The sequence below is a fragment of the Prionailurus bengalensis genome, chromosome C2, assembly GCF_016509475.1.
Source record: "Prionailurus bengalensis isolate Pbe53 chromosome C2, Fcat_Pben_1.1_paternal_pri, whole genome shotgun sequence".
Lineage (NCBI taxonomy): Eukaryota > Metazoa > Chordata > Mammalia > Carnivora > Felidae > Prionailurus > Prionailurus bengalensis.
The window spans coordinates 3,875,004-3,894,616 of record NC_057350.1 but is presented as its reverse complement, the minus strand read 5'-3'; the positions used below and the strand labels follow the sequence as shown (position 1 = coordinate 3,894,616).

General features: G+C 55.2%; 1 protein-coding gene across 1 annotated transcript in view; it reads left to right on the top strand.

The window, feature by feature from the left end:
* Positions 1–19,042, top strand: part of UMODL1 (uromodulin like 1) — a 65,670-nt gene extending 46,628 nt beyond the window's left edge. Inside the window, exons 17-22 of the mRNA XM_043595966.1 lie at positions 4,516–4,661; positions 5,419–5,655; positions 5,858–6,017; positions 8,252–8,336; positions 14,249–14,451; positions 17,850–19,042. Coding sequence (XP_043451901.1) covers positions 4,516–4,661; positions 5,419–5,655; positions 5,858–6,017; positions 8,252–8,336; positions 14,249–14,430 — 810 coding nt within the window. The 3' untranslated portion in view covers positions 14,431–14,451; positions 17,850–19,042. The remainder of the gene's footprint in view (positions 1–4,515; positions 4,662–5,418; positions 5,656–5,857; positions 6,018–8,251; positions 8,337–14,248; positions 14,452–17,849) is intronic.
* The last annotated feature ends 571 nt before the right edge of the window (positions 19,043–19,613 follow it).

Below are 19,613 nucleotides of genomic sequence, written 5' to 3'. Positions count from 1 at the left end.
GTACAAGAAAGGCAGAGGCCCTCAGATGCTTCTGGCTGGAGCCTGGGCCTTGCTCCCCAGTGGGGGCACCTGGGCCCCGGGCACTTGTAAGGGCTGAGCTTGTTCATGGGGCCGAGGGCCACAGGCCCGGGGAGGCGATACCAGCAGGCAATATCCTGCTGGGCAGGAGGCACCGATGTGGACAGTGGGTCCGGGAGCTGTCCCCGGGGAGGGAGGCAGGGGCTCCAGAGGCTGGTGAGGGAGACGGCGGGAGACTTCTCAGGGGAGAGTCTGGGCCAGAGGAGAGATGGGGCACGGGTGGAGACGGCGGTGAGGTGTGGGCCTGCCCGGGGCCAGGCGCTGGGGCTGCGGGGTCAGCGTGGATGTGTTAGGTGGCCGGGCGGCTGTGGGGTCAGTGAGCACTTAGACCTGTGGGGGCCGGGCAGCTGCAGGGTCGTCGTGGACACTTGGTGGACCAGGTGCTGGGGCTGCGGGGTCAGTGTGGACCCGTGGGGGCCGGGCAGCTGTGGGGTCAGCGGGCACGTGGCTGTGTGGGAGCCCAGGCAGAGCAGCGCCCCTGCACGCTAAGCCTGCTTGTGCGTCCACCCTCCCTGGGGGTCCTCAGACCCCCTCTGGGTTGAAGGAGCAACCAGGACATTCCGGGGACCGCAGAGCCTTTGTCGGCCCCCCTCCAGCCCTCCGCCAGCACAGCCTAAACATAACCGTGGGGCTTTACTTCTCAAGGATCCCCGACGGTCGCGTGGAGGTACCCGACACGGAGACGGGGTAGCAGCTCCTTGGCGCCTGAGCCCCAGAGTCTGTGGGCACAGGCTGGAGGGTGGGCAAGGGCACAGCCGCCCTCAGGGTCTCGGGCCCAAGTTCGCGCACCGCAGTCTTGCAGAACAGGAGGGAACGATGCCGCCGAAAGTAACACGGTCAGCGCAGCCAGGCAGGCTGTTGGGGCGGAGTCTCCTGCCGATGGGCGGGGCCCCGGGGGCGGGGCTGCGCGGACTCTCCGCCTGCCCTGTTCTGAGCCGGCCAGGCACCTGCTACAGCCGGTCCACTCAGTAGGGCTCGGACCGTTCAGAGCAGAGGGGAATCATCTCTGATAATCATCCCAGCCCTGGAAGCCACAAAAGTTCTTGATGTTTCTTGACTTTGTCGACAGCTAAAATTTCCTCGAGGACTTACTTATACGAGTACAATGGAGTATGTACAGTTAGCCGTCTGCCTCCTGGTTTTGGTTAAGCAGTTTAAGAATTCAAGCCTGTGTTCAAACAATTTTTTTAATGTTTATTTTGAGAGGGAGAGAGAGAGACAGAGAGACAGAGAGACAGAGACAGAGCACGAGCAAGGGAGGGACAGAGAGAGAGGGAGAAACAGAATCCCAAGCAGGCTCCAGGCTCTGAGGTGTCAGCACAGAGCCCGATGCAGGGCCTGAACTCGTGAACCGTGAGATCATGACCTGAGCCGAAGTTGGATGCTTAACTGAGCCCCCCGGGCACCCCAGGAAGTTTAAACTTTATTGAGCTCCTGGGTTTTTGGAAGAAGTTGAATTTAAGGCCTCCCTGCTAAGTTTGATGCACTGTATACAGATCATACAGAGAGGGCCCTGAAGAGACATGAATTGATCTACACCCCAGAAGATTCAGCAGCGTCCAGAATCATCTTCATAAACACTTCTAAAGTTCTTGTAGAGACAGCAGGGGGCTGTCCAGGTTGTCTGTGGCTCTTTTCAAAGCGATTTTGTTAAGTTTATTTATTTTATGTATTTATTATTTTTTTAATGTTCCTTTTTTTTTTTTTTTCAACGTTTATTTATTTTTGGGACAGAGAGAGACAGAGCATGAACGGGGGAGGGGCAGAGAGAGAGGGAGACACAGAATCGGAAACAGGCTCCAGGCTCTGAGCCATCAGCCCAGAGCCCGACGCGGGGCTCGAACTCACAGACCGCGAGACCGTGACCTGGCTGAAGTCGGATGCTTAACCGACTGCGCCACCCAGGCGCCCCTAATGTTCCTTTTTGAGAGAGAGAGAGACAGAGTATGAGCAGGCAAGGGGTAGGGAGAGAGGGAGACATAAGATCTGAAGCAGGCTCCAGGCTCTGAGCTGTCAGCACAGAGCCTGACCTGGGGCTTGACCTCATGGACCTTGAGATCATGAGCTGAGCCGAAGTCAAATGCTGCTTAACTGACTCAGCCACTCAGGAGCCCCTATTTATTTATTTTGAGACACAGAGAGAGTGTAGGGGAGGGACACAGAGGGAGAGAATCCCAAGCAGGCTCCACACTGTCAGTGCAGAGCCCAGTGCAGGGCTCAAACCCGGGAACTGTGAGATCATGACTTGACTGAGCCACCCAGGTGCCCCACAAAGTAATTTTCAAAGGCACCTTATGTATGCCATTGGGAGCAGACACTCTGGACTGGGCGCCTGGAGCACAGTCCTTCAGAGACTTGATGTTGCGTCCGTTACAACACTTCACGTACTGAAAGAGTTTCTGCTTCTTAACTGGAAAAAGCCACAGGGCCCACAGGCATCATGTAGATAAATTCTCCACAATACAGAGATAGAGATGCGAGCACACCCGGAGACGGGTGTTAACGAAAAGTGTTTCAATGCTTCCATTTTGGATACTTCAGTCAAGAACTGAGGCAGGTTTGTTCTCAGAAGCAGAAGCAGGGGCGCCTGGGTGGCTCAGTCGGTTGAGCGTCCGACTTCGGCTCAGGTCACGATCTCGCGGTCCGTGAGTTCGAGCCCCGCGTCGGGCTCTGGGCTGACAGCTCAGAGCCTGGAGCCTGTTTCCGATTCTGTGTCTCCCTCTCTCTGACCCTCCCCCGTTCATGCTCTGTCTCTCTCTGTCTCAAAAATAAATAAACGTTTTAAAAAAAGAGAGAGACAAGCAGAAGCATCACTAGTCTCTACTAAGGAAGGTGAACTCCAAGAATCAGGGTGGTTTTCAAGAACTCTAATTTCACCATTTATATAAAAACCCAGAGAGACCAGTCATTTCCAGTAGCTTCCAACATAAAAGCTAACGACCCTTTGCTGCAGTCAGCTTACCGGTGTCTGCCCTACCGTGTTTCATACGTGAAATTACACATGCTGTAGTTTCTTATAAAGCAGCAGGTAAGAAGTCGATGTAGGGGCTGGAGAAGCAAAAGAACATTCAAAACATCTTCCCTGCGGTGACTTTCAGCCCAGGACCATCTGAAAACAGCCACTTCCCCGGTTGGCCGCTGGATTCCGTGTCTCCGTCGGATGCATGGGTGCCATTAGTGCTGCTAGGCTCTGAATTTCTATTTTCGGCCCACGCTGCCCTGGAAGCCTTACTGTGGCCCGATGCCCTGTTGTGCGGCTCACAGGGGCTCTGCCCCGCTGCCCACGCTGGGTGGGTGTGTGCTCCCATGGACGCTCATCACGTCCTCATCAGCATAACTTTAAGCCCCACCCCTTGCTCCCCCAACGTGGATGGTCCGGCTTGTCTGTTTCACACAGATGTCCTTGTCTCTTGGCTACTTCTAAACAGTGAAGGCCGGTGACTTTAGCGGAAGCCGGACGGCACCCGCCCCTCCGCATCAACCACGAACAACCCGCAGCTGTCCTTGGCTGGCGCCGGGCCCTGTGCTGGTGACGACGTAGGAGGTGTCCGTGCGGGGCTGCCGATCTTGGAGAGCCCACCACCGTGCCGATCAAACTCCAAGCCACGAGCCAGCAAAGTGCTGGGGACAAATGTAACTTGGGGCGTCCTGCCAAAGGAAGACTTGGTTCGGCTTCAGTACAACGATGGTGGTTTTCCCAGAAAGATCTGCCCGACTCAGATGCTCTGGCTCTGTTTTGGGCACTGGAGAAATCCTGGAACTCTCATGCGCCAGGGAAGGTGCATCTCCATGCACTAGCGCGCTGCCGTCTGGAGGGTCTGTCCTGCCAAACTTCAAAAGACAAGCCACTAGTCTTCATGCTTAGTCCTCGGGCTTCCCTTCCCCGGGCACGAACCCGGTCAGCGTTTTCCCTGGGGCGTCGGGTGGAGAGTGTGCTCACACTCCCGGAGTCCCCGACACGATGACGTTCACTCTCTGGACCTGGTCCTCTGGCCCCTGGGCTCCCGGTCGTCCCCCCACCCCCACCCCCACGTGATGGCCCCCGGAGAGGATGCTGGTGGTCTCCTGCAGACTTTAACCCATTGATTTTAGCTCCATTTCTTCAGGGAACACATCGTGCCCTCATTTTCAGAAACGTGCTTGGGGGTTATTTGGGGAGGAATCCGATCTATTATTTGGGGTATCGGCTGACCTGGCTTGTCTCTGGTTCTCTTCCAGTGAGGAACATGGGCATAGGACGCAGGCTAAACCAGGGGTCGGGACGTCACGCTCTCTTTGGCATTTGATGTTAGGAAGAGATTGTCGGGTTTTCTTGTTTTGGGGACAAGCGTTAGAGAGGAACCACCCCTCCCCCAGCACTCCCGAGCCACCAGTCTGCAGTCGTGTTGGGGGGCCTGCTGGGGTCCAGGAGCGCACTGACACCCTGTTTGTGTTCAGAACGTGACGAATACGGTGGTGAGGACCACCCTGAGGAACGACCTGTCCCCTGAGGGCATCATCCACCATCTGAAGATCCTGAGCCCCATCCACTGTGCCTTCCAGAACGACCTCCTGACATCGTCAGGCTACACCCCAGAATGGGGGTGAGTGGAGAGGTCTCTCCCCACCCCTCTCCAGCTCACTGTCCACTCTAGCGCCCTTACTTTGGGTTTCTTTAGGATTTTTTAAAAATGTTTATTTCTTTTTGAGAGACAGAGACAGAGTGTGAGCAGGGAAGGGTCAGAGAGAGAGAGGGAGACACAGCATCCAAAGCAGGCTCCAGGCTCTGAGCTGTCAGCACAGAGCCCGACACGGGGCTCGGACTCATGGACTGTGAGGTCATGACCTGAGCCGAAGTCGGACGCCCAACCGACTGAGCCATCCAGGTGCCCCAGCTTTGGGTTCCTTTAGGATTTTAGTCACTTGGGGATCGTTTTGTGAGACTGAATATAGAAACAGACAGTGGCCAGGACTTGGTTCGTAACCCCCAGCGCCCCTAATACTTGTCCTAACTTCCAACTTAAGACCAACCAAAGAAAGCCAGATACGTACCCTCGCCAATCCCATAGGACACTCCAGTCCTGGTGAGCCCACCGACGGCTTCCCCATGACACGCCTGGGGCGCCTGGGGCCTCCCTTTCCCTCTCTGAGGATGCCCCTCCCCTGTCTGTCCTTGAGTCTCCTCCAAACTCAAGTTGGGGGGCGACACACGGCTCCAGCCAGCTCGGAATCGGTAGCCTTGCCTGTTCTCATCTGGGCGGTCTTCCTTTATTTCCATACTTCTTTGGAGTTGCTTTTTGGGGAGCAATGGGAACGGTGGGGTCACAGGAGCGCACCTCCTGAAACCACTCACTCTTGCAGGGTCTATACCATCATCGAGGACCTCCACGGTGCTGGCAGTTTTGTCACCGAGATGCGGTTGTTTATTGGGGACTCCCCTATACCTCGAAATTATAGTGTGTCTGCCAGTGATGATGTCAAGATCGAGGTGGGGCTCTATAAACAGAAGAGCAACCTCAAGGTGGTCCTGACCGAGTGCTGGGCGACACCATCCAGCAACGCCAGGGACCCGGTCATGTTTGGCTTCATCAACAACAGGCAGGTGTCGGGTGTGGGCCGCCTCCCAGACACGCACGGATATGGGGGCCGCGTCCCTGGGGGACCGGAGGGTGGCGGTCCTCGCCTCCCATGGGTGATGGCAGACATGGTGTGTGCAGTCAGAGGCTCTGCCGGGAAGCCCATCTGGGACGGGGATGGGAGGCCGGCTCCTCACTAATGAGCCACGTTCCTTCCTTCCCAGCTGCCCCATCCCCAACACACACACGAACGTGATCAAGAACGGGGACTCCAGCAAGGCCCAGTTTAAGCTGAAAATCTTCTCCTTCATCAACAACTCCATCGTCTACCTGCACTGCAGGCTTCGTATTTGCATGGACTCCCCTGGAAGCACGTGCAAAATAGTAGGTGTTTGACTTCTCTAACCTTGTGTCTGACTTGTGCCCCTGATCACCCTGAGGAGGGCCACTCTGTTATCCGAAGCCCAGGCTTTGGGCGGCTCTGGGGCCCAACCTCTGGGAGCAGACTCTGCATAAGGTGTGAAATGAGGTGTGGATGGCAGTCAGCCCACGGACGGAGGACTCTGCAGCTAGCTGGCTAAGCTACATCCTTCCAGATGTCATACCACATGTTGGCCATCCCATCCCATTCCCATTCCTATCCCATTTCCATTCCTATCCCATCCCATCCCATCCCATCCCATCCCATCCCATCCCCCATCCCATCCCATCCCTATTCCATCCCATCCCATCCCATCCTATCCCATCCCATCCCATCCCATCCCATCCCATCCCCCCATCCCATCCCTATTCCATCCATCCCATCCCATCCCCTCCCCATCCCATCCCCCATCCCATCCCTATTCCATCCCATCCCATCCCATCCCATCCCATCCCATCCCATCCCCATCCCATCCCATCCTCCATCCCATCCCTATTCCATCCCATCCCATCCCATCCCATCCCATCCCCATCCCATCCCATCCCCCATCCCATCCCTATTCCATCCCATCCCATCCCATCCCATCCTATCCCATCCCCATCCCATCCCATCCCCATCCCATCCCTATTCCATCCCATCCCATCCCATCCCATCCCATCCCATCCCATCCCATCCCTATTCCATCCCATCCCATCCCATCCATTCCTGGCCATGATGCAGTGGTGCTTCTCCTCCAGGTGCCTTAATCCATATTCAGGTGTAAAAACTTTGCTTTAATTCAGTATTATTTTTAGTAACATTGAGGGAACACTACTGAATCCTAGCCACTGTGATATTTAATAAGAGGGTTTTTTTTTTAAATTTTCATGTGCATGAATTTGGGATAATGAATAATTTTACATTCCCATTTCCGTAGACCTTTGAATGTGAAATATGTTTTGCAGTCCTGAGTTTTGAGAGCCCTTGTTCACACCACAGACAAGGATGTGAGCTCACTGTCACATGCGGTCTGCTCCCAGGACAGTATAGAGAACTCTGCTGGCCTTGGGTTCAGGGGCTGTGTGTTTGCCTCATCTCTGGGCAATGGGCTTGTTTCTGTGCTGCTCACAGAACCCCTACAGTCCCCCTCCCCGCCCCCAGGTCACCAGCCTCCGAGGATCCACGGGACACGCATAGGAGAAGAAACCCAAGGAACATCAATTTTGTTGATGTCACTTTTTCACACACAGTAGATCTTCCAGAAAAAAGGGTTGAAAGGGACACAGACCCCCGGATGACTGCCAGCTAGGGGTGTGCATGACCCTGCACCAGGCTCCAAGAGCCCCTCAGACATACTAAGAGTATTAATAGCCACAACCACCTCTGTAAGGAGGGGCCGGTTCTCAGATTCTTGATAATATGGCTTCACGCCTTCCTTTCCCAGCTTTCCTAGGAGAGGCATTGACTGCTTTTCTGTGGCTGCAGCTGCAGCTGAGACATCAGGAGTGCATTCTCTCACAGCCTGGAGGCGGGGAGCCCAAGATCAGCCTTGGGGCAGGGCTGGCTCCCCCTCAGGCCGCGAGGGAGAGTCATTCCAGGCTCTCCCCTTGGGGTGCAGACTCGGCTTTTCCCTGTGTGTTCATATCTTCCCTCTGTATGTCTGTGTCTGTGTCCAACATCCCCTTTTCCCAAGGACACAGTCATGTTGGACTAGGTACCCACCCTAATGACCTCACCTTCTCCTCATCTGCAAAGACTCTATTTCCAAATAAGGTCACATGCACAGGTACCAGGGGCTAGGGGGTCAACATCTTTTAGAGGGATAGAATGCAGCCCATAGCAGGTGTATTCTAAGAAGGTTCCACCGTGTCCCTGAACCTTCCTGCAAGGCAGAGGCATTGAAAGGAGCAGGTGGCTGCAGCTGGCCACGGCCATGGAGAACGCCAACATGACTCAGCACTGACAGAGGGCCTGAGGGGCCGAGGGGCCAGGGCTTGGAGGCCCAGTGGGCTGCTCTCTTGAACCTCGATTGCTCCTGTGATCCAGGCGGTCCAGGCCCCCAGGTCCCTCCCCTGTCTGAGCTCACCCACCCTCGACTTGCTGTCTCCAGCCAGATAGAATGTACGGATCAGGGTACCACCCCGATGGTCAGGACTTGTCTCCGAACTCAGTAGTTCTGCTCGACTAACTCGAAGTTTCTTTTCTTTCAACACAACAGAATTGCAATGACGTCAAGTCCCCGAGAAGCAGCGAGGCATCCACCATACATCAGACATCCTGGGGACCCCTCGTCCGGTCTGAAGGTTAGTTGGTGACTTGGTTTAGACAGTCCTGAGTCCCATCTCACCAGCGTGGGAGCCACAACTCCGCCCCCCCCCCCGGGAGCCAGAGCACCTGGGATGTTCCGCAGCAGACTCGGGATCAGGGGACATAACAGCTGCTGGCCGCTGAGAGCGACTTCCCCGGGTTGCATTGAGTCCATCACCTACAGAGTGTGGCCGGGAGGAAGGGGCCATTGTCATACCCACATTGCAGAAGAAAAGGCTGGGGCCTCAGGATGTCAGCACACCCTTAGATAAAGCAGTATTTCGAGCCATATGTTTATGTTGGATAAACACACCGAATGGGTTGTTGGGCCGCAGGAACTCAGGTGATGCCTAAGCTGTTTATTCTGGGCTTGGCTAACTCGGAAGATGCAAAAATAAAAAAGTGACATCACCTTCTCTCTTGGTATAAAACTTCCACAAGCCAATTACATTCCATGTCATTTCAAAGGCTGCCATCATTTTTCCAGGAAGATATTTTATTTCCTTTGAGATTGATTTCATTGTTTTTTCAAAAAAAAAAAAAATTGGTTGGGGGAAATGGCGTGCTTTGGGTACGAAGACAGAGATGGCTAGCTGTCCCCTAATATCTGTTCGCCCCTTCATCCTAATAGAACCCCACGCCCACCCCCAACCCAACCCACCCCATTTTTAGCTGGCTGCCGGGAATGAAAACCATAATTCCCAGTGAACCTGGCTGTTGAGTGTGGCCCTATGAGTAAGTTCTGGCCAATGAAATGCAAATGGAGGTCAAGTGCCAGCTCCCCAGGGGCTCAGGCCATTGTTTTCCCCTTTCTTCATCATCCCCCTTCTCAGACCCCAGGGGAGGGCCATGGAGACAGGAGCTGGAAGGAGCCCCATTTCCAAGGACACCTTAGAGCAAGGCAGCAAGGCCAGGCCAGGTCTCCGACCTCCAAGTTTTGTGCCAGAAAGACATAAACTTCCATGTTCTTTGTCACTGCTATTTGGCTTTCTCTCCCGTTTGCAGCTAAATGTAATCCTAGTCGATTTTCCTTTTTTGTTGCTTTTCTTCCCTACTTGGATGGCCCTCCTTGCCTCTCCATATTTTCCTGCACAAGAACTTCTGGGCTTTGGATGCGGGATGTGAGCCGGGGTCCGAATGCTGATCAAGGCTTAGGAAGAAAGATGAGGGAGTAAGAGAAGGGCCAGTGATTCTCAACTGTTGGTTCTCATCCAAGTATTTGTGAAATTTAAAAGACCCCAGGTTTGGGGGCACGTCCTAGGGCCACTAACTCGGAGTTTCTGGAGCTGGGCTCCGGGCTCTGGTGTCTGCACTGGTCATCAGGCAGCTGAAGGGCCCATCCTGGGACCACATGCTTCTCCTACCCTCCTCATTTCTTAACCTGCTGAGGAGAACTGGTTGACCAGGAGCCCTAATACGAAAGACATTATGTGTGAATTGCATTCTCGTTTATAGAAATGGGATTCCTGTTTATTCACAGATATTATAGATAATGTCGAAACTACTGGAGTGGAAAAAGCACTGGGCTTGGAGTTAGGAGACCTGAGTTTGAATGTGGACTCTCATGCTTCTAGTTGTGTGGTCTTGGGAAAATTCCTGAGTCTTCTGGATCCTATCCATCCATTCATTATTCCTCCATACATCCACCTGCCTGCCCACCCATCCACCCACCCACCATCCACCCATCCACCCACCCACCATCCACCCATCCATCCATCCTTCCATCCATCCATCCAGCCAGCCAGCCAGCCATCCTTCCATCCATCCACCCACCCACCCACCATCCACCCATCCATCCACCCATCCTTCCATCCATCCATCCAGCCAGCCAGCCAGCCAGCCATCCATCCTTCCATCCATCCACCCACCCACCATCCACCCATCCATCCACCCATCCATCCTTCCATCCATCCAGCCAGCCAGCCAGCCAGCCATCAATCCATGCATCCATGCATCCACCCATCCAGCCATCCATCCTTCCATCCATCCATCCACCCATTATCTATCCATCCATCCATCCACCCACCCATCATCCATCCATCCATCCATCCACCCATCATCCATCCATCCATCCATCCACCCATCATCCATCCATCCATCCATCCACCCATCATCCATCCACCCATCCATCCACCCATCCATCATCCATCCATCCATCCATCCACCCATCATCCATCCATCCATCCATCCACCCACCCATCATCCATCCATCCATCCATCCACCCATCATCCACCCACCATCCATCCACCCATCATCCATCCATCCATCCATCCACCCATCATCCATCCACCCATCCATCCTTCCATCCATCCATCCATCCATCCACCCATCATCCATCCATCCATCCACCCACCCATCATCCATCCATTCATCCAGCCAGCCAGCCAGCCAGCCATCCAGCCATCCATCCTTCCATCCATCCATCCACCCACCATCCACCCACCATCCATCCACCCATCATCCATCCATCCATCCATCCATCCATCCATCCACTTATTCATTATTCCATCTATGTGGCAGGCATATATCCCTACTATGTGTCCAGCACTCTCCTTTTTTTCTGCAGCATGGGCATACTACATTGTGTCTCATTTCCCACATCTATAAAGTGGGAACAGTACTAATTTCTACTTCATATAGTGCCTTGTCCATAGAAATTACCAGATAAGTGCTAGTTGTTATTATTTGTAGCCAGTAGAGCACCAACTAACAACCATTGCAGAGAACACCAAATATAATGAGGGTATAAATTGTCAGGCTCAAAAACAAGGATCATTCCTTTGGTGCATTGTTCTTTCTCATTGTGTTATTAGCTCTTGTGTGCTCCATAATTGTGCCATATAAATGTACAGAAAAGTCATTTAGAAACATGGAATCTCCCGGTTGGTGGAAACTTTGCATTTTAATTGTGTATATGAACAGAAATACTGTTGGGGACTGCAGGGGTGGGATAGACTGGCAGACAAATCTCTTTGGGATTGCCCCCCTCCCACCCTGTGCCCACACTCTGTCCCCTGACTGTGCACCCACGCTCTGCCCCCCGCCCCCCCCGTGTTTTCTGGGGCTGGGGCCACAGGACACTAAGTGCCACAGACTGAGCACCTCATGGTTCTGGAGGCCAGAAGTTCAAGATCAAGGTGTCGACAGGTCTGGGTCCCACTAGGGCAGTGAGGGAGAATCTATCTCTGGCTCTCCCAGCTTCTGGCATTTGCTGCTGTGGCTCTCCTTGGCTGGCAGGATCTCGTTACTGGAGCTCTGCCTCTGTCCTCACGTGGGGTTCCCCTGGTGCCTCTGTGTCCTCACATGGCCGTCCTACAAGGACATGGGTCCTATTGGGTCAGAGCCTCTCCTGCTTCAGCACCAATTAGGAGTCCCTCACTGATTACATTTGCAAGGACCATCACGTTCTGTGGTAGTGGGGGTCAGGACCTCAACGTATCTTTCTGGAGGACGCACGTAGCACTGCGCATTGGTGAGATTGAGGAGGAATCCGTGGGCATTGTTCCGGAATGCGTGCTGCCAAGACATCTTATGTTAGCATCGCAATATTCTAATTTCCGTCCGGGAACTCTTCCATGGCCATTTGCTTCGCGAGATCACTCATTAGTCCTCCCTCGCTAGAGTTGCTTTGTACAAAGAGGGAGAGAAGGTTGAGGTGATGTCTTTCGGATGCACAAATGTCCCGGAAGGAAGGGTCCGGAATCATCATTGGGGCTGCCCGGAAGTGAGGAGCTGGGGGTTCCCTACATGTGCTTAGAGGCTCTCCATCACTTTCCCACAGCAGGGGCTGTGTCCCCGTCACCGAAGCATTGATCACTCAGTGTCTTTGCAAAACGACTGTTTGTGTGAGTTACCCCAAGTGACCGTGGCAACCGTCCTGCCCGCGGTGCAGGCTTCTCAAGCCATCCTGGTGAAGGGCCAGTGCTTTATTAAGAGATTGGCAGGTGGTCCGACTGTGGGCCCCGCATGCAACTCCCGCCACGTGACCGGCCTCTCCTGGGCAGGTAGACACCCCTTCCCATGGGGAGGGTCATGTCTTGCTCTCCATTTTGTGTAGACTGGTAACCACTGTGGGGCCACAGCAACCAGTGGACTGTGCTGGCCTGTGGACCCCACCTAGAGCAGCTCTGGGCCGGTGGGTCAGGTGGGAGCGTTCAGCTACAGGTAACAGAAACCCGGGGAAATAGGCAGTGAGCAAACAGGTTCATTTGTCTCCGGAGGCTGCATCCGGGCTCCGCCCTGGGCTCCACTGTGAGCGGGGTCTACCTCTCTCCCGCTGCAACATCCTCAGTGTGGTCCCCCTGCTCGGGCTAGCACCGCGGCCCCGCACGGAGGACGGGAGGAGGCCAGGCGCCCACTATAGCACCGCAGAGGCCGGGTCTAGGGGCCAGCCCTGCAGCTGTCGGGGAACTGGCCGTCCGGTGTCTGGGCGCCTTGGGAGGTTACGTGGCTCCAGCATGCATCCCTGGAGCCTCATCCAGCACACCCTTCCCTCTGGAGGATATGACTGCCTCTGTCCCAGGCAGCCAGGAGGGGTCCCCAATGCCACTGTTGGACCACTTTGCATACCTGTGCTATGCCCTGGAGACCCAGAGTGACATCTACCTCGGCAACCACACAGGAGACAGGCTCTCGGGTGTCCCTTGTCACCCAGGTGGACACCCCCAATGCAGGGGGACTGGACAGAGGTGAACGTGGTGCAGGGGTGGCTTTGGCTCTGCTGCAGGTGCCCTGTCGTGGGTCCCACTCACTCTCACTGTGCTCCATGCACCCCGACTTCCTCACGGGGGTGAGCAGTTCTCTCCCCTGGGGGTGGGGACGGCTGGTGGCCCTGCACCGATTAGGAGTCCCTCCCTGTCCCCTTCCTTCAGAGCCGGGCACCAGTCTGCTTTCTGCCTCTGGTTTTGCCCCTCCTGGATAGTTCTATAGACAGGGTCATACTGTGTGCCGTCCCTTGTGACTCTCCCCTTTTACTAGGCATGATGTTTTGAGGTTCCTTCATGTTGAAGCACCCATTGGGACTTTGCTCCTTTCTATGGCCAGACAATATTCCGTTGTGTGGATGGACCACATTTGTTTATCCAGTCATCCTTTTTTTTTAATGTTTATTTATTTTTGAGAGAGAGAGAGAGAGAGAGACAGAGTGTGAGTGTGGGAGGGGCAGAGAGAGAGGGAGACACAGAATCCGAAGCAGGCTCCAGGCTCCGAGCTGTCAGCCCAGAGCCCTACGCGGGGGTCGAACCCACGAACCGCGAGATCGTGACCTGAGCCGAAGTCCCACGCTTAACCGACTGAGTCGCCCAGGCGCCCCTATCCACTCATCCTTTGATGAACGCTTGGCTTGTTTCCGCCCTTGGGCTGTTGTGAATAATGCTGCTATGAACATGGGTGCCTGAGTATTCGAGTCCCCATTTCCAACTTTTTTGGGTCCGTGCTTTCCTGTGTTTTTACTGGCCCTCGGGGTCCAGGGAAGGCCCGCGCTCCTCTCCAGCGCCCAGCCGGGTCTCCACGCGCAGCCGAGCTCTCAACCTCCCCGCACCGTGGGCCCTGTCGCTCCCCTGGGGGCTAGGAGTTATCCAGAACGCCGGGCGGGCTGAGCCGTCCTGGCTGATGCCCGCTCTCTCAGGCTTGGGACACCTGCTTTGTCCCCTTCGGAAACCCACACGTACACGGGCCCGTGCGGAGCCTCACAGCACGGTGCTCCGGGTCAGTCAGATCCCGATAATAAGGTCACCGAGCGGCGGACTCCGTGGCGAGCTCGCTCCATCGCCAATCCGTCCTAAGCCCTCCGGTCCACCCTGACCGTGAGGTCGCAGGGCTGGGGCCACGGGTGATGCACGGCCCACGGAGACGCGTCCCTCCCGGTCTGCGCGGACCTCACGGCTGTATCCGTCTCGTTCCCTGCAGGTGAGCGTCCAGGCGCGGAGCCGGGCCTGGGAGCCGGTTACCTGGTCCTCATCGTGGTGGCCGTCTTCGCCGTGGTGGCCGGGGCGGCTGCCCTTGTCCTCGCGTACTACCAGAGAATGACCGGCAAATACAGCTTCAGAGCCGGGCCGGACGACTTCGGCTACCAGGTGTTCTCTGGGTAGGCGGTCCCGGCGGGCCCGCAGGTGAGTGAAGAGCCACGCGCCTCCGATGCGCGCGTCCTACCCTCGCCACTGGCGGAGACGACACGGCGTGTGCTGGGGGCTTTGGAGAACGGCGGGTGGCCGGTGGCACGTTCCGTGCCCCTTAGCGGAAAGCCCCCGAAGCTGCAGGAGGGGAAGCGGGCCATCGGTTGTCCAGGTCAGGTTCTGTCCATTTGCACAAGGGCAGGCCTCGCGGAGCCGCCGGGGGGTGCGGCGAGACGAGAGCCGGCCCCGGTGCCCCTCCGAGGCCAGCCCTGTGCCCCCCGCTCCCGGGCGGCCCCAGGTGAGTCCCCGAGCCCCTGGTGCCTTGGTTTCTTCGTTTTTCCTCCTTTGTAGCAGGGCCGGGTGACGGCGGTACCATGCGCACAGAGGGCAGGAACCAGGCGAGGACAGGCAGACCCCTGGCGGCCTCTGGCACCTTGAGTGCTGAGCGAATCCGCGACTCCTCTCTGTCCCGTGTCCCCACAGCCTTGCCCTCACCACGAACTGCGCCTCGTGTCCCGGATGGTGTGATGGGCACACGCCTCTGCCTGGCCGTGTCCTCTCCGTGATTTTAAGTACCTGCGCCCCCGAGCGAGAAGTGGCTCTTTTGAGCCATGACGGTCACGGGTGCCCGGACCTCCCTCTGGGCCCGAATACAGCTCATCACAGACGGGCGACGCTTGTTCCGGAGGAGCACCGTTTTCTTAGTGCCCGCCTGTAGGGGGCATCGCCCGGGCCTGGGATTTCTGTAAAGGCTTTGAGATTTAGAGAGAAAAAACCACAGGCCACGTCTGGCAGCTGTCGTTTGCTGCCTCCAAACACTGTCGGACTCCATGTGGTTACAGATGGTGGCCTGAGATGGGCTCTGGGCCCTGGAGCTGCCCCAAGGCATCCTGGGTGCCACCCTTCACCGGCACCCCTTAGCCACACCCCCTACCTGTACTCCTCCCCTGCTCCCCTCCCCTGCTCCCCTCCCCTACACCCTTCCCCTACGCCCCTCCCCTGCGCCCAGTCCCCTGCGTGTCTCTGGCCCCTCTGGCCTGCCAGGGAGCTCCCTCCCCTGACAGGAGTTAAGGACTCGGGAGGTGGCCCCGAACGAGGATTTCAGGTTGTCACTTCACCTCTCCCAGCAGGGGACATTCACTTCTGTCTCGCTCTCTCTCCCTCACAATCCCCATCACGTGAGAAGAGCCCACTCCGTAGGAATTTCCAGTGGGAGAATGGCAGATTCCCCGGTGGGACTGACTTGCCCAGGGCCACACTGAGTCCCCGGTGCTGGGGGACGTCCCACAGGGAATCTCAGCTCCCCCTGACCCCCGGCCTCAGTCCTGCCTCGGCACTGGCCTCCCTGCCGGGCACAGTGTGTGATGCCTGGCTTGGGACGGCCGCACCAACCACGTCCTCATCGTCCCCCCGCTGGCTGGCCAGAAGGATGCTTTTCTGCCCTTTCAATGCTCGGGGCCCTGATCCGTCCGACAGCAGACAGCTTCCCCCCAGACTCAGTGGGGTTTTCTGTCCACACACTCCCCAGACTTGAGCTGCGTTCTCCCCACGCCCTTAGCAACCCCATAGCTCATCGGGGTTTCTTTCTCTCCCCTCTCAAGCAGGCTCTTGGGGAAGGACCCTGTTTCTTACCGATATTGGCAAATACCCAGGAGTGCTGAGCGTGTGGGTGCGTGAGAACCCTTCCTAAACACTGTAAACAAGTTAACTCCCTCAGGTTCCCGACAACCGCGTGAGGCTGTGTTATTACCACTTTTACTGCTGGGGACCTGGGGCAGGCAGGTGAAGGAATGTCCTGGGAACGTAACTAGGAAGGGTCAGAGCTGGGATTCGGGTCTGGGGTCCATTCTTTTAGCCGCGGAGCTCCAGTAACTTAGACTAGCGTGCACGTGACTGGCAGGTGTTTAGAATGAAGCCCCTTGGCTTTTCCTTTCGTTGGAGACCCGGAGACATTGTATTTTAGCAATTATCTGAGAAATCCACAATTCTCTCCCTGGGGCTCCATGGTGCCCAGCAGTGGAGGGAGCAGTGTTGTGGTCCGAAGGAAGAACCCTCCTGGGGCCCTGAAGCCCCTGGGGACGCGGGTGCTGCCCCCACTGGTCAGGGTTCTCTGCCACCCCGAGGGCCCCAGCATGTGGGTGACTGGCAGTGGTTCAGGTTCAACGACACTCGATTATAACTAAGACTCCTTAGCACAGTGCCTTCTAGTCTCTCTCTGGTTTGGGGCCCACGCAGTTTGAGTCATGGAGACCCTTCTGCTTACTGACCCATTGTGTCCTGTCCCCCATCAGGGGACACTGTTGTGTGGACATGCCCCTGTCTCCTCAGGCTCTTCCCCAGCCAAGGCCGCCTTCCCCACATTCAGCTCTTTATTCTCTTGAGATAAGACTTTGAACCAACCCAGCAAAGTGTGGTTGATAGGAGCTCCATCCTTGAAATGAGGAAATGGGGCCCAGAGAGCTCAAGTGAACCCTCTGAGTCACACAGCGGAGGCCAGATTAGCACACGTCCCCCACGGGGCGACGTTCCTTTCCGCGTGACTTCGTCTTCGTTAGGGGAGCTCCAGGAGCTGGTTTTGCAGGGATCACGCCTCTGCTTTGCCGAGGCTCCTTTGCTCCAGGACCTGATAGCATATGTGCACATTATCTAAGTTCTAGGAGCCACTGCAGTTCAGATGGACAGAGTAAGACCGGGGCCAGCACACGAGGCCAGTCACCTCCCCGGATAGAGTTCCAAGGGGATTTCAGTGAATCTTACTGAATACTTAGCACGTGAATCCCAACAAGGATGCCAACGTTTGTCCTGCTCAGTTTCTGAGGACATCTGGTATGTGGGGGCAGGGTGACTCTGGATGTCCTCCCCACCTAAAATGAAAAAACACCGGAGGGAAAATTGGCCTCTCATCCTTTCTTGTTCTCCCGTGGCTTCTGTTTCCCAAGTGAAGGACATCTCTAACTGGGTCTCGAGTTCCTGCAAAAATGTGCTCTTTGAAAAACATCAAATAAACCGTCCCCACCAGGCTGGCACTCGGCGCGGCCCTCGGCACCGGGAGCCCCGAGTCTCAGTGTGTCCTCCGCAGACAGGACAATGGCACAAAGGCCCCGAGGGTGTGGTCGTCCGGCTCAGGTGTCCGGGCCAGGCGCACCTATGTGCTGACATTCACCGGAGCCCCATTCACCGGAGACCAGTCCAGCCGCCATGGTCCCCGTTCCTCTGTGCCTTCTGGGAGCCGCTGCCCTTTTATTCGGGCACAATCTCTCACCATCCAGTGAGCGTAGAAGTCCTGTCCTCGGGGTGATGGTCACCCTACACTACCCAGGCTCGGGGGGTATTCCTGCACGAACCTCTCCTTTCCGGCGTGCGCACTGACCCTGGTCACCTCCTTCTCCATGCAGGTGGCTGTGAATCAACCTCGGTTCTTAATCCATGAAGCATCGACGGAAACCTGCTCTGTCCCACATCCAGAGCTTGGATGAGTCCCGGGGGTGGTGAAAACACAGCCTCTGACTGACCCAGGAGACCCATCGTCTGTGTAGGTCCCAGATAAGCAATGCCCACCAGGCGGATATAAGAGCTTTTGGAGTAGGAGGTGGGGTGAGGGGTATGCCCCAGGCATGGGGATCTCCAAACAAGCTTGGATCCAGCCTTGCCATCACCCAGATCACCTCCACAGCCCCCAGAGCCCCCAGACTCTTTACCCTCCTAACTGGCTCAAGTGGTCCTTTCTGGTTTTGCTCACCACTGACATCTGTCACCTGCCACCCATCCCCCCATCCACTCAGTCACGTAGCTACCCATCCATTCAGCCATCCATTCATCCAACGCTCTGTCATATATATATTTCACATTTTCAAAGATATTTGACGGTGCACTTGGAGTTCTTTTAACAATAGGTCAGTCATAAATGCACTAATGTTATTTTTAGTGGACATATATGCTCTTTAACGTCTGCCTTTCCAGGACATTGTTTTTATTTACACAACAGAGACTCAAAAGACACTTCACTAATATGAAAATCTTTATAAGTAGAAATAACATTATATACATACACATACTCACTATTTTATATTTTTTCCAAGTATTTTCACAGCCATTTAAAAATATAATTTTACCCCAGGAGAGGTACTGTTTATCCATTGCACAATGGGAAAGCAGAGAAGAAATGGGTGAGTCACTTTCATATGGCCACAAAATGAATTAATAAGGAACTGGGTGTAGAATCTAAATTTTTACCTTAGAATGTTCTCCATTACACCATACTGACGGATCATGCTTTTTTACTTTATGTGAAACAAATTGGATTGTATTCGGTAGCTAATACCTGAAAGCGTCGCGTTTTTCCTCAATGAACTTAGAATTACAAGGTGGTCATGGTCTTTAATTCATGAGATTACTTTTGTTGAATGTAACTAATTGGAGATTAATTTTGCTGAGTGTAACTAACAGCGATTCGTATCTGGAGAATGCGAGTGTTTTGATTTAGTGGATAGTCTCAAGGGTCAGTAAAGCATTACAATATGTGGCTAACATTACAACATGTGGCTAAACTGATTTTGCACAAGTAGAATAAATCGCATGTGACATTGAACTGTGACCGTGCCGTTTGCTCTGTTCGGTTCAGTCGCCTCCCGGGCTTACCCGGAATCACTGAGTCCACGGTGCTGTGCTGGGCACTCTGGGGACACCGGGAACGTGTCTGCACCCATTTGTTGTGATATGGACTCGGTACCTGTCACTCGCCTGCCTTGAAAAGAGGCAATAAACGTTTCAGTCAACCCAGGTTTCAAGACCCGTGACTGGGTGGCTCACAAGCCTCCCACATGACTATGTTCACTTTACAGCCAAGGAAATGGAGACATCACGTGACCCTCCCGCAGTCAGCTAGGAAGTGGGGTCCTGGCGTTAGACCCAAGCCTGTCTGGTTGAAAGGTCGCCGCTCCTGCTCTGCTCCTGCCGCGGGCTGCGGTGGGACCTGAGCGTGACCGCGAACGTTCTCCCCTTGTCCATCTGATTGTTGCAACAAGCCTACGAGTTACGAGTTCCCGGTCCTGTTTTACGGACAAGCAAACTGAGGCTAAAATTTTAAACCACCGCTCCAGGCAGCTCACAGTGGAAACCCAGATCTTCTCCCTCCTAGTTCAAGCTCTTTCTGCTGCCCC